Genomic DNA, 15,389 nt, shown 5'->3' with positions numbered 1-15,389 from the left:
AGACCTACTCATAAATACACCTGTAGAAAAGCTCACAAACACACCTACAGAAAAGACCCGCCCACAAACACACCTACAGAAAAGACCCGCCCACAAACACACCTACAGAAAAGACCCGCCCACAAACACACCTACAGAAAAGACCTGCTAACAAACACATGTAGGAAAGACCCACCCCCACACAGGTTTGTCTCTTATGTTTGTATTTTATTGCAGTTTTTGCAGAATAAATAACATGTGGACATTTAAACATTTACACAGTTTAATATTTATGGACTGAAAAGATCAGCCAGACTATTATGACCACCTGGGACTAAACCTGGACCAAACCAGGACTGAACTGGGATTAAACCAGGATTAAACTGGGACTGAACTTCAGTTTATATGATGTATGTTGACTGGACCGATATCCGATAGCAGTATCAAATTGGTGTGTCCCTAATCACAGTGACAAATCCATGGAGACAAACTGATGAGTGACACCACAACAGAAAAGTGACAGTGTGGCTTTAATGGAAATGTGTCATAATGTTGTGGCTGAAGCAGTTCAGGGTCAAACTAAAGACATAGCATCCAAAGTTTGACTTTCATTACAATAGAATGACAATGCAGATATTTTAGAGGTTTAGAATTACAAACAAAACAAATGGAAATCCACTGCCCTCCACAGGCCATTTTAAGAGGCGGGTGTTGGGCAATTGGTCTTTTGAATTTAAATGCAGATAACAACAAAAAACAAAGTCTTGGTTTTGTCTTGTTCTGATCCTCATCTCTGATGCTAAACAGACTGCAGTCGTTTAAAGCAAACACACTTATGACCATGGATCTAGATATAACTGTGACAGAAAGTGTACGAGGGAGGTGAGCTAGGCTAAGCTAACTCAGGTTAAGTTAGCATTAGGGGTGACGTCAGTGAGACGTACACACCGGTAATCCTGTTTTATGATTATTACTATAGTATCCACATATTTGACACAGTCTGAGCTGAAGCACTTTTGACATGGAACAAAAACAAATCTGCTATGACCCGGAAGTGACATCATCGCTTAACAACTCTGTCGCTTTGCCCGTAAATGCATCTGTCGCCGTGGAGACAAACAGGTGACACCACCAGACCAAGTTACAGGTCAGATCTGTGGAGAATGCATGTTTATCAAGCTTTGAACAATGACACACCTGTAAATAAGATGGACGGGATTAATGACATAGAACATTCCAGGCAAACCAATACCATCTCCATGGAGAAAAGTTACACAGTACATCTTTAATTTGTAAATAATTATATACAATTCACAGAGGTGGTAGTACTTGAGTAACATTTACTCGAACAACTTTTTAAAGAAATTGTACTTTTCAGAGTACTCTTTTAGCAGCATACTTTTATTCGAGTAATATTTTCATTGAAGTAACAGTACTCTTACTCTAGTAATATATTGTACAGTGTAACAGTAATCGTGTACTCGAGTAATATACTGTTCAGTGTAACAGTACTCTTACTTGTAAGTAGTACTTTTCCTAAATAACTTTTAATCTTACTTGAGTCATTACTTGGAGCACTACTGGACTTCTACTTGAATAATATTATTTTGAAGTAACGTTAGTCTTACTCGAGTACTTTTTGGCTCCTGACTGTAAATATCTTTCAGTCTGTGGCTGAGGCAGCTCCTTCTTAAACTCTATGTTTAAATGTTTGTAAAGGCAGATCCAAACACAATTAAGATAAATAAATAAAATGACAATAAAACACAATAAAATGATCCATAAAACACAAACGTGGTTCAGGTCGAACGAAAATCATCTAAAGCTGCTTAATGTCTAAAGACATCGGCCAAGAACATCCAGACCTGGTCACATCTGCATTCAACACAAATATGTGTTAGAAATACACCTGTCACACCCGTCGATCACACCTGTCGGTCACACCTGTCGGTCACACCTGTCGGTCACACCTGTCGGCTCTTCTGCCACAGGTAATGTAAGGTTCATATCTTTTTTTTACAATTTGTGTGGCAGAAAAAATACTGTTGCTATGGTAACTGTCCAGGTTTATCGTCGAAACTCTAGGACGACTCTGTGGACTCGATTCTGTGAGCTGCAAACACAAAGAAGAATCAGAAAAACTCATCATAAATGAAAATAAAAACATTTGTTGTGAAGTTCCACAAGAAACAGTGACACTGCTGCCCCCTGTGGGTCAGTACAGGAGCTACACTTCAAACTGAAACTGTCACAAATAACTTTGGACCAGTGTTTCACAACACAGTAAAGAGGAAACTTTAAACGAGTGGTGGAGCTAAGGTGGAGACTTTAAACTGGTGGAGACTTTAAAGCAGGGGTGTCAAACACATTTTCACTGAGGGCCACATCAGCAAAATGGCTGCCCTCAAAGGGCCAGATGTAAAATGAATTTAACTACTTTTTTAACTTTTTAATTAACTGTTTCTGTATTTATTGCCTATTCAAGTTACAAATATTGCGTATGCATTTGCCTAGATGTAAAGACATGGCAGTGTAACTGCGTATTTCCTGATAAAATGACATTTTAAGTCCATCATTCCTTTTAATTTACCCTGTCGAGGGCCACATAAAATGATGTGGTGGGCCGCATTTGGCCCCCGGGCCTTGAGTTTGACACGTGTGCTTTAAAGGGTTGGTGTAATTTAAACGGACGGTGTTTAGGTGGGCGGTGTTAAAGCGAGTGGTGTTTTAGCAGGTGGTGTCTCATCGGGCGGTATTTGGCGGGTGGTGTTTATGCAGGTGGTGTAGTTTTATCGGGTGGTGTTTTATTAGGTGGTGTAGTTTAAGTGGGTGATGTTTTATTGGGTGGTGTAGTTTAAGCTGTGATGTTTTAGCGGGTGGTGTCAGGGCGGTGGTGTTTTATCAGGTGGTGTCAGGGTGGGTGGTGTTTTATCGGGTGGTGTTTCGGCGGGTGGTAGTGTTTTATCAGGTGGTGGGGCAGGTGGTGTTGCTCACACTGCTTGGGGATCCTCAGGGCCTCGGTGTCTGCAGACAGGACCTGGTGCATGACGCCTCTGAACTGATACAACAACTTCAGGCTCTTCTCCTCCCCCACAGCCGGATCATAGAACCCAGGAAGACCAGCCTGGAACAGAGATGGGACCGGACCAGGGCCGGGTGTAAACCGGGACTAAACCAGGTCTAAATTGTGTCTAAACCGGGATTAAATTGGATCTAAACCATGACTCAACCATCACTAACCCATGACTAAACCAGGACTAAACCAGGTGTAAACCAGGTCTAAACCAGATCTAAGCCAGGTCTAAACCAGGTCTAAACTAGGCTTAAACCAGGACTAAACCATGTCTAAACCAAGTCTAAATCAGAGGTTTTGTTCTTGTACCTTGGAGGCCTCTGTGAGGATGAGCTTCGAGTCTTTGACTAAACACTGCAGAGGAACAGTGACGTCGATCACTTTGTTTTTCTCCTGTTTTAGCTCCGACACAAACTTCCCGTACCAGGCATTCAGAATGATCAGACCTGAAACACCAGAACCACATATAAAACACCTGAACAGAATATGAAACAAATAAATATAAAACACGAGAACGAAATATAAAAACACTACAACAAAATATAAAACACCAGACAAATAAATCTTATGGATGTGTTTAAGATTTTTGATATTAAATGTTTTACACAAACTGGCTCTTGTAGCTTTAATCTATGTTCTAATTCTCCTCCTCAAAAACAGACTTGGAGTTGTAACACTTTATTATTAGTCTGTTACATCTCCAAAATGTACATGTTGTGTTTTTGTGTCGTACCCATCTTGGACTCCTCCGCGTCTATAATCCTCTTGACCGACTCCTGCATCAGTAAAACCTGAAACACAGGAGCAGAAATACGCAAGTTTATGCAAAAAACAAAACTAAGCAAAATAAATGAATCTGTAAAGTTGCACTCTGTAACTTTTCTGGTGAAGGGAACCTGTTTGTCTCCATGGATGTTATTGCTTTGCCAGTAATGCTTCACAGTATGGCATTAAACTTGAATATCTTCATAGAAACACTTGTGAACAGAGTCATGCCCCTTTAAGACAAATGTGAACAGAGTCACGCCCCTTTAGCACACATGTGAACAGAGTCATGCCCCTTTAAGACACACGTGTGAACAGAGTCATGCCCCTTTAAGACACATGTGAACAGTCATGCCCCTTTAAGACATGTGCGTGAACAATGTCATGCCCCTTTAAGACACATGTGTGAACAGAGTCATGCCCCTTTAAGACACAAGTAAACAGAGTCACACCCCTTTAAGACACATGTGTGAACAGAGTCACGCCCCTTTAAGACACAAGTAAACAGAGTCACACCCCTTTAAGACACATCTGTGAACAGAGTCACGCCCCTTTAACACACATGTGAACAGTGTCTTGCTCCTTTAAGACACAAGTAAACAGAGTCACACCCCTTTAAGACACATGTGTGAACAGAGTCACGCCCCTTTAAGACACAAGTAAACAGAGTCACACCCCTTTAAGACACATCTGTGAACAGAGTCACGCCCCTTTAACACACATGTGAACAGTGTCTTGCTCCTTTAAGACACATGTGAATAGAGTCATGCCCCTTTAAGAGATGTGAACAGAGTCATGCCCCTTTAAGACACATGTGAACAGAGTCATGTTCCTTTAAAACATGCGCGTGAACAATGTCATGCCCCTTTAAGACACATGTAAACAGAGTCACACCCCTTTAAGACACATGTGTGAACAGAGTCATGCCCCTTTAAGACACATGTAAACAGAGTCACACCCCTTTAAGACACATGTGTGAACAGAGTCACACCCCTTTAAGACACATGTGTGAATAGAGTCACGCCCCTTTAACACACATGTGAACAGTGTCATGCTCCTTTAAGACACATGTGAATAGAGTCATGCCCCTTTAAGACACATGTGAATAGAGTCATGCCCCTTTAAGACACATGTGAATAGAGTCATGTCCCTTTAAGACACACGTGTGAACAGAGTCATGCCCCTTTAAGACACATGTGAACAGAGTCATGCCCCTTTAAGACACATGTAAACAGAGTCACACCCCTTTAAGACACATATGTGAATAGAGTCACGCCCCTTTAACACACATGTGAACAGTGTCATGCTCCTTTAAGACACATGTGAATAGAGTCATGCCCCTTTAAGACACATGTGAATAGAGTCATGCCCCTTTAAGACACATGTGAATAGAGTCATGTCCCTTTCAGACACATGTGTGAACAGAGTCATGCCCCTTTAAGACACATGTGTGAACAGAGTCACACCCCTTTAAGACACATGTGTGAACAGAGTCACGCCCCTTTAACACACAAGTGAACAGTGTCATGCTCCTTTAAGACACATGTGAATAGAGTCATGTTCCTTTTAGACACATGTGAACAGAATCATGCCCCTTTCAGACACACGTGTGAACAGAGTCATACCCCTTTAAGACACATGTGAATAGAGTCACGCCCCTTTAACACACATGTGAACAGTGTCATGCTCCTTTAAGACACATGTGAATAGAGTCATGTCCCTTTAAGACACATGTGAACAGAGCCATGCCCCTTTAAGACACATGTGAATAGAGTCACGCCCCTTTAACACACATGTGAACAGTGTCATGCTCCTTTAAGACACATGTGAATAGAGTCATGTCCCTTTAAGACACATGTGAACAGAGCCATGCCCCTTTAAGACACATGTGAACAGTGTCATGCTCCTTTAAGACACATGTGAATAGAGTCATGTCCCTTTAAGACACATGTGAACAGAGCCTTGCCCCTTTATGACATGTGTGAACAAAGCCATTCCCCTTTATGACACATGAACAGTCACGCCCCTTTGAGACACATGTGTGAACAGAGTCATGCCCCTTTAAGACACATGTGTGAACAATCACGCCCCTTTAAGACACATGTGTGAACAGAGTCATGCCCCTTTAAGACACGTGTGTGAACAGAGTCACACCCCTTTAAGACACGTGCGTGAGCCTTACTGTACTTAAAGCTAAATATTGGTATAAAAATAAAAAATAAATAAAAATCCATTAATGCCATATTGTAGAATATTTCAGGTAATGTAATAACATCTCCATGGAGACAAGCAGGTAGCAGATCCATCACTAGAAATGTTCCATATTGCAGCTTTAATTGTGAATAAGTTTGTTTTTCATTTTACTCACGGCCGACTCTGCCTCCTGTTTCTTTTTGGCGATATCCGTGGCCGAGTTTATCCTCTGCAGCTCCAGCTCTCTGAAAACAACACAGCCATTATAATCCCGAACATGACACAAGAGTCTGGAGAGAAGGACTGTGTGGTCAGAATGTCCAGTGTGGTTAGCATATCCAGTGTGGTTAGCATGTCCAGTGTGGTTAGCATGTCCAGTGTGGTTAGCATGTCCAGTGTGGTTAGCATATCCAGTGTGGTTAGCATGTCCGGAGTTTTTATTGAGAATATATCAGAACTACAGACTGTGTAAATAAATGACTGAGTGTGACGTCACCCACAGCTTCAGCTTCACATGAAGCTCATCGAGGCTAACGAATATAACAGCTAATGTGGAGCAGAGTTCCAAAGATCCAATTCTGAGCGAGGATGTTAAAGGTACCCTTCCTGCACTGCTGGTTTAGCAGGGAACAGGCGCTTAGCAACACTGTCAATCAAACCTGCTGCTAATGCTAGTGGGAGCGACCTCGAAGAAAGAAGGCGCCTGATTTGCCTGTTAATGTTTATGTCTTGATTTACAGACACAATAGTGAAATAAAAAATCCAGGATCATGTAGAGCAGGTCAATATGAACATTTAACAACCAAATGATGAGTCTGACAGCAGCAGTTATGGAGAGAGGGGCCACAGTTTTTACACAGAAAGTGAATTGGAGACAGAGTCGATAGAGCCGAAAGTGCACCCAGGACCACTTCCTGTTTGGAACACAGTGGCTAGAAGGTTAGTTATGTCTATTTATATATCCAGTCTATGCTAGCCGGTTAGCTATGTCCATTTATATATACAGTCTATGTTTTTTCAGAATATCGTGCATTATTCTGTCCTTTGTGTCTTTTAACCATGTTTTTGTCACGTTCATGTTTTAGGACTTAAAATAATGGGTATATTTGGAAAATGAATGCATTATAATGAGACCATGAGGCAGCCCAAGTTTTCCCAATGGTTTAGAAATAAAACAGAAACTCAGTGTGTTTATATTCTAATAAGACTAAAGGTACTGACTGCTCTTTCTGTGCCTGAGTGCAGGGAACAATGACCAGTCTGTGCACGGCCAGGTACACCAGCAGGGGGCACACTGTGGCGTAGAACACTGCAGAGGGGAGCAGCTGATCAGTCAAGTGAACCGGGAACAGGTAAGTCTGCGACGCCCGGGACAGCCTACAGGGGGAGACAGAGAGGTGATATACACACAGCCTACAGGGGGAGACAGGTGATGTATACACACAGCCTACAGGGGGAGACAGAGAGGTGATGTACACTCAGCCTACAGGGGGAGACAGAGAGGGGATATCATCAGTCATATTTAGAGATGCAACGATCTGGCTTTTTCAGTTCTGATACCAATTTCGATACTGATACCTGAGCAGCGACTAAAAACAACATTTAGTTAATTTAAACAAAAATTAAAATAATGTGCTCTGGAGCTGATATTCTCAAACATTCTGAGACTTTCTGAGACCACGACCTGTAAACAGTCTTATAACATCAGTTATCTGTCCATCAGGATATCGACTGAGCCAATGTTCGATACCAGTATCAGATCAATGTGACTCTAAAAAAAACACAAAACGAGATAAACATGGAATGAAAGTAAAGATTTTACTTGATTTTGAGGGTGACACCCTGAGGAATCCCAACGCTCACCGACGCAGACAACACACTGTGACGACTGACCTTACGCTCAACACCGTACTCTACCACCGTCCCAAACCAACCCGTCCTGAGGAGAGGGAGGGGGAGGAAAGGGGGAGGAGAGGGAGAGTAGAGAGAGGAGAGGGAGGATTGGGAGAGGAGAGGGGGGAGAGAGGTTGGAGGGGGAGGAGAGGGAGTGGAGGGGGGAGGAGAGGGAAAAGGAGGGAGAGGGCAAGGAGACGGGGGTGGGGGGAGGACAAATAAAAATAGTTATTATAATGCATTATTTCCACGGCTCATTTTGTTTGTGTAAAAACTTGTTTTTCTGATCGTACTTGAGTGAGCCTTTGACTCTGGTCTGATCCTCGTCCTGGAACTTGTACTGACAACTCAGCATCAGATACGAGTGTGGAACCCCCAGCTGCAGGGAGGAGTCATAACACTGTAAGAACACTGTAAGAACACTGTAAGAACACTGTGAGAACACTGTGAGAACACTGTGAGAACATTGTGAGAACACTGTAAGAACACTGTGAGAACACTGTGAGAACACTGTGAGAACATTGTGAGAACACTGTAAGAACACTGTGAGAACACTGTGAGAACATTGTGAGAACATTGTGAGAACATTGTGAGAACACTGTAAGAACACTGTGAGAACACTGTGAGAACATTGTGAGAACATTGTGAGAACACTGTAAGAACACTGTGAGAACACTGTGAGAACACTGTGAGAACACTGTAAGAACATTGTGAGAACACTGTGAGAACACTGTGAGAACACTGTGAGAACACTGTGAAAACACTGTGAGAACACTGTGAGAACACTGTGAAAACATTGTGAGAACACTGTGAGAACACTGTGAGAACACTGTAAGAACACTGTGAGAACACTGTGAAAACACTGTGAGAACACTGTGAGAACACTGTGAAAACACTGTGAGAACACTGTGAAAACACTGTGAGAACACTGTGAGAACACTGTGAGAACACTGTGAGAACACTGTAAGAACACTGTGAGAACACTGTGAGAACACTGTGAGAACATTGTGAGAACATTGTGAGAACACTGTGAGAACACTGTGAGAACACTGTGAGAACACTGTGAGAACATTGTGAGAACACTGTGAGAACACTGTGAGAACACTGTGAGAACACTAAGAACACTGTGAGAACACTGTGAGAACACTGTGAGAACACTGTCAGAACACTGTGAGAACACTGAAATAATCATGTTATAATGTATGCCTAAGTGTGTAATAACACTGTAATAACACTGACTAAAGCATTTTATTATCATTATTATTATTATTATTATTAGAGCCAGGGCTAACCACTCTGCTACAGCTGCAGTTCCCTGTGTTACTTGCAGGGCGGGGCTAGCTGCAGTTCCCCATGTTAGCTGCAGGGTGAGGTTAGCTGTGTTACCTGTAGGGCGAGCGTCAAGTGCGTGGACTTGGTGTCTCGGACGATGCTCGTCGTCATGGCGCTGTTGGGACCCCAGCGCCATTGCAGGTAGCCCATGGTATTACCGTCCAGGTGACGAGCCGCCATCAGAGAACAGGACGGTCTGACGCCACGAGGAGAGAATTGGACACCACACTGACCGGTCATCCAACTGAGAAAGACACGAAGAGGAAGAGGGGAGAACTGGACACCACACTAACCAATCAGCCAACTGAGAAAGAGACGAAGAGGAAGAGGGTGAGGAGGAGGAGAGGAAAGAACTTGACCCTACTCTGACCGGTCAACCAACTGAGAAAGAGAAGAAGAGGGTGAGGAGGAGGAGGAGGAAGAGAAGAAGAGAGGAAAAAGAGAGAACTGGACACCACACTGACTGGTCATCCAACTGAGAAAGAAAGGAAAGGAAGAGGGAGAGAGTGAGAGAGAGGAGAGGAGTGGGGGGGACAAGAGAGGGGGAGAGAGGAGAGAGGGTGATGGAGAGGAGAGGGGAGAGATGAAGGAAATGGGAGAGATAGGTAAAGAGAGAAAGATAAAGGGAAGAGGGTGAGAGAAAAGACAGGAAGACAGAAAGAGGGAGAGAGAGAAAGATAGAGAGGGAAAATGGGGGAAGGACAGATGGAGGAAAGGAGTGAAATGCAGTTGTGGTTACAGAGACATGTCTGGGTCCAGCTCTACCTGAGGCTGTAAATCTCACCATCTCTGAGTCACGTTTCTAAACATCTTTAACCCGACGACCGGCCCCAGAACGTCGCCCGCCCCAAACTCCACCTGCCAAACACAAGAGGTCAGAGGTCACACAAAGCACCTTCCACTTTAAACTAGAGTCCAGCTGGAGAAAAATGCAGCATCACGATACATTTAAAATTTCACATACTAAAGAATAGACTTGACACCATAAACTGTATATATAAATGGACATAGCTAACTTGCTAGCCGCTGCGTTCCAATCAGGAAGTGATCATGGATGCACTCCTGGCTCCACTGTCTCGAGGTCCAATTTACTTTCTGTGTAAAAACTCCCCCCTCTCTCTGTAACTACTGCTGTCAGACTTGTCATTTTGGTCTTAAATGTTTGTATTAACCTCACTTAGCAGCCTCACTCCTGACTGGCTCTTTGGTTGCTCTGACACTCATGGTCAGAATTCCAAATATGGAACTGTGCTCCACATTAGCCGTTATAACTGCGATCCTCATGTGGAGCTAAAGCTGTGGGTGACATCACACTCACTCAGTCACTTCCCAGTCTGTGGCGTGTGCTCGTCCACATGTCTTATTATCTTATCTGTGTAATCCCTCAGTGTCCAGGTAGGTTCTATAGTGGTCCATGGTCCTGTTTGGTCCTGGTTTGGTCCATGTTTAGTCCTGGTTTAGTCCAGTAGGTTCATAATGGTCCATGGGTGTATACTAGTGATTCATTGCCAGTGGGACTTTTTCGATATCGATACCTGTGAAACATGAGTATCTAGTTTCGATACTCGTTTTGGTATTGATCCATACCCGATTCTCGATACTGCTGGCAGCTCTAGTTCTGATATATTCTTGTCATGTTGTGGAAGTTTGAAAACCTCTGCTTAAACTTTAACATATTTACAGAGACATTTTGTTTTCTGTCTAACCTCGCCCCATCCTCGCGCTGATGTCACGCGGCGAATCGTCATGGCAATGTTGCCTCCTCCGTTTCCATGATGAGTGGAGAGAGAGCCCGACAGCACCGCCGTATCGGAGTTTGTCAGAGGGGCCTGAAGAGTAGGAACAGAGTTTACATAGAGGAGAGAGGAGCAGGAGGAGGAGAGAGGAATAGGAGGAGGAACATAGAGATTACAGAGGGGAGAAGAGGAGAGAGGAGGAGGAGGAACACAGTTTACAGAGAGGAGAGAGGAGCAGGAAGAGGAACAGAGTTTACAGAGAGGAGCAGGAAGAGGAACAGAGTTTACAGAGAGGAGCAGGAAGAGGAGGAACACAGAGTTTACAGAGAGGAGCAGGAAGAGGAACAGAGTTTACAGAGAGGAGCAGGAAGACACTGACAGGACTTCACTGACAGATGTGGGAGATGTACCTCGATGGAATGGGACATGTTGGACATGTGGGACATGCTGTACCTCAATGGACTGGGAGATATGGGAAATATGAGACATATGGGGCATGTTATAACTTGATGGACTGGGAGATGTGGGACATATCGTACCTCGATGGACTGGGAGATGTGGGACATGTGGTACCTTGATGGACTGCGACATGTGGGACATGTTGTACCTCACTGGACTCGGAAATGTGGGACATGTCATACTTCTATGGACTGTGACATGTGGGACATGTTGGACACGTCGTACCTCAATGGACTGGAAGATGTGGGACATGTGGGACATGTCGCACATCAATGGACTGGGAGATGTGGGAGATGTGGGACATGTGGGACATGTGGTACCTCTATGGACTGGGAGATGTGGGACATGTTGGACAAGTCATACCTTGATGGACTGGGAGATGGGGAACATGTGGGACATGTCGTACCTTGATGGACTGAGACATGTGGAACATGTGGGACATGTGGGACATGTCGTACCTCGATACCTCGATGGACTGGGACATGTGGAACATGTGGGACATGTGGGACATGTCGTACCTCGATGGACTGGGAGATGTGCATCTTGTTGATTTCGATGTGAGGGAAGCCACCGCTCGGAGCTTCATCAAAATCATCTTCATCGTATCGATCAAACAGGTCTGTGGCGTCCACCCCCACACTGATGGTCCCCTGGAAATGAGAGACAGGGGCGTGAGACAGGGGACAGGGGTCAGAGGCAAGGGACAGGGATGAGACGTGGGGACGGGGCGAGAGACAGAGGACAGGGGTCAGAGACAGAGACGTTTTATGTGTCATATTTCCATTGTAATCACAGGTTACAATGGACGATCCAAATCATCTAACGTGTCCAGACTCAGACTTATATAAGACTGTCTATGAGCAGGTCTGGACGCTGGTTGCTTCTATTGCGAGGTCACACTGCAGGGCCTTGGCTGAGACTTTACTCTCTGTCTTATTCTGAAATTCACCTTGGGATTGGTCCTCTGCTGCAGCCTCCTCTCTTCTCTCTCCCTCTGGAGTCTCTCATACTCCTCCCTGATCTCTGCAGGAGTCCGCTTCCTCTCCACAACCTAAAAAACACACTATTAATATGATGAGGAGGAGGAGAAGAGGAGAGGAGGAGGAGAGGAGAGGAGGAGGAGAAGAAAGGAGAAGAGGTGGAGAGGAAAGGAACAGACGAGGAGAGGAGCATGAGAAGAGGAGAGGAGGAGAGTAGGAGGAGAGGAGCAGAGGAAGAGAGGAGTAGAGGAGAGAAAGAGAGGAGCAGAGGAAAAGAGGAGCAGAGGAGGAGGAGAGAGAAGGAGGAAAGGAGTAGAAGAGGCGGAGAAGAGGGGAGGAGGCGAGTAGGGGAGGAGGAAAGGAGCAGAGAAGAGGAAAAAGAGAGGAGGAGGAGAGGAGAAGAGGGGAGAGTCAGAGGAGGAGAGGAACAGAGGAGAGGAGGAGAGGAGAAGAGGAGCAGAGGAGACAAAGAGAGGAGGTGGAGAGGCAGAGGAGGAGAGGAGCAGAGGAGCAGAAGAGGAGAGGAGCAGAGGAGAGGAGGAGGAGAGGAAAGGAGGAGAGGAGCAGAGGAGAAGAGGAGAGGAGGAGGAGAGGAGCAAATGAGGAGAGGAGCTGAGGAGAGAGGCAAAGGAGGCTCAGAGGGTCAGAGGATTCAATGTTTATTTAAACGTACCTCCCATCCTTCCACTTCCAGACCTTTCTTCCCAAAGATGTCGTAGATCGCTCGAGCGTGATCGTCACTCAGCACTGAAACGTGAACATCACACTCAGAGAAACTGAAACATGTGAACGTCACACTCAGAAACTGAAACATGTGAACATCACACTCAGAGAAACTGAAACATGTGAACATCACACTCAGAGAAACTGAAACATGTGAACATCACACTCAGAGAAACTGAAACATGTGAACATCACACTCAGAGAAACTGAAACATGTGAACGTCACACTCAGAGAAACTGAAACATGTGAACGTCACACTCAGAGAAACTGAAACATGTGAACGTCACACTCAGAGAAACTGAAACATGTGAACGTCACACTCAGAGAAACTGAAACATGTGAACGTCACACTCAGAGAAACTGAAACATGTGAACGTCACACTCAGAAACTGAAACATGTCAAGGTGAACGTGACTGTAAGAAAACAAAATATGTGAACGCCACATTCAGAAAAACTGAAACATGTCACTGTGAATGTCACACTCAGAGAAAACGAAACATGTGAAAGTCACACTTGTCCTCTCCGTCTCGTCCTCACCCTCTCGTCCTCACCCTCTTGTCCTCTCCCTCTCGTCCTCACCCTCTTGTCCTCTCCCTCTCGTCCCCCCCCCCCATCCTCACCCCCTCACCCCTTCGCTCTCACCTGTAAACGCCGTCTGCACCTGGTTGAACAGCTGCTCGGCCTGTCGTTTGAGCTCTGCGTCTCTGTGTTTGTCTGGGTGATAGAGCATACACAGTCTGCGATAGGACGCCTTCAGCTCCTCCAGAGTCGCCTAAAATACAAAGTGTGATTGTTAAAGAGAGAGTAAAGACTCGAGGAGTGAGGACCAGGGGGTGAGGTCACGACAGGGTGAGGAGGGGGAAGGAGGGTGAGGGGGGCGAGGACGGGGGGAGCGAGGATGGGGGGGTGAGGACCAGGGGGTGAGGATGAGAGGGTGAGGAGTTGCATAAACAATGATTGTGATTTTTATCGACAGAGAGAAAGAGAGAGTAAAGACCATAGAGCAGCTGAGTAAATGACCCTGGTCTTATGAATAAAAAACAAAATTTTATTCTTGTTTAATGTTTAGTCCTGGTTTAGTCCTGGTTTACTCCCAGTTTAGTCCTGGTTTAGTCCTGGTTAAGACCTGGTTTGGACCTGGTTTAGTCTCAGTTTAGTTCTGGTTTAGTTGGGTGCAGTTCTTTTATCATTATTCAAACTGGTATTTTGTGGGACACTTACACTGATGACGATACTAAAATCTGAAACATTGAGTAACATTTTTTATTTGATTTATTTAAAAATTTCTAATGGGAGAAGAACAGTCTGAAGCTAAAGAAATGTTTATGTATATACAGCCATCATTAAAAGTCCAACACATTAAATCATACTTAAGAAAATATGGTTTGATACAAGAAAAGTTAAACACATCAGTCATCAGCAAAAACAGCATCTGTTCAAACCAAAAATAAAGCAGCTGAAAATACAATCACAAATGATCACTAATGCTACTACTATGGATATTAATATACTGTAGTAATAATAATAATATCAATATACTTTGATAATATTATTATTATTATTATTATTATTATTATTATTATTATTATTATTATATACTGTAATAATATTAATATAGTGTAATAATCCTGGACAGTCTTGTAACACACAGTGAGGAGCAGAGCTTGATACCACCATCATCAGTTTATTATCTATTTATTATCTAGAGCTAAAATGGTGAATTCTGGAATATTATAAAACTCTCCAGCGTCCTGCAGAATAATATTAATTTGCAGTATTTGTCTGATTTAAGATAAACTGTGCTGAAATACCCCGGTCTGTCCCGGAGGAGGAGGAGGTCTCATTCAATCATCTGGAGCTTAGATTTATCAACTTCGCGATGTAATTTCTCCAAAACCGCAACGCAAACACGAACAGTCAAAAGTCCAACACAAAGCCACTATTTTGTTAATTAAAGTCCACTTTTTACCTCTTTTCTGACGTTTAAAAGAGAGTAATAATCCTGGTTATTCGGCTCGCCATCATCTTCTAAGGACGTCGCCATGTTTGCGTTTGCCCAAACCCCGCCCCCGCCCCCGCTGTCCTGTCATCTGATTGGTCCAGAGCGGTGACAGTCCCGCGGCGTGCGGAAGCAGATCTGTCGCCCTCTGCTGCCCGATATGTGACACTGAGGTCAAAGGGAGAGACTGAGGTAAAGTTCAACATGAGGCGCGTCTTCCCGGTAAATCAGACAGTTTAAGGCGTAATATGAGTC

At 44.2% G+C, this 15,389-nt stretch overlaps 1 protein-coding gene across 1 annotated transcript; it reads right to left on the bottom strand.

The window, feature by feature from the left end:
- Nucleotides 1–452: 452 nt before the first annotated feature.
- On the bottom strand, nucleotides 453–15,195 carry LOC117370951 (dnaJ homolog subfamily C member 11-like). Its single transcript, XM_033966504.2, has 16 exons — nucleotides 15,105–15,195; nucleotides 13,778–13,907; nucleotides 13,084–13,157; nucleotides 12,380–12,481; nucleotides 11,949–12,080; nucleotides 10,942–11,064; nucleotides 10,020–10,093; nucleotides 9,290–9,479; nucleotides 8,197–8,282; nucleotides 7,833–7,949; nucleotides 7,232–7,387; nucleotides 6,186–6,255; nucleotides 3,786–3,843; nucleotides 3,362–3,498; nucleotides 2,974–3,103; nucleotides 453–2,092 (listed from the first exon to the last, which is right to left on the bottom strand). Exons 1-16 carry the CDS (start codon nucleotides 15,177–15,179, stop codon nucleotides 2,061–2,063), a joined length of 1,686 nt encoding a protein of 561 aa, XP_033822395.2. The 5' UTR covers nucleotides 15,180–15,195; the 3' UTR covers nucleotides 453–2,060.
- Nucleotides 15,196–15,389: the final 194 nt, after the last annotated feature.

This window comes from Periophthalmus magnuspinnatus, chromosome 5 (genome assembly GCF_009829125.3).
Source record: "Periophthalmus magnuspinnatus isolate fPerMag1 chromosome 5, fPerMag1.2.pri, whole genome shotgun sequence".
In the NCBI taxonomy this organism is placed as follows: Eukaryota; Metazoa; Chordata; class Actinopteri; order Gobiiformes; family Gobiidae; genus Periophthalmus; species Periophthalmus magnuspinnatus.
The sequence above is the reverse complement of the archived record's forward strand: the minus strand, read 5'-3'. Positions and strand labels throughout refer to the sequence as shown.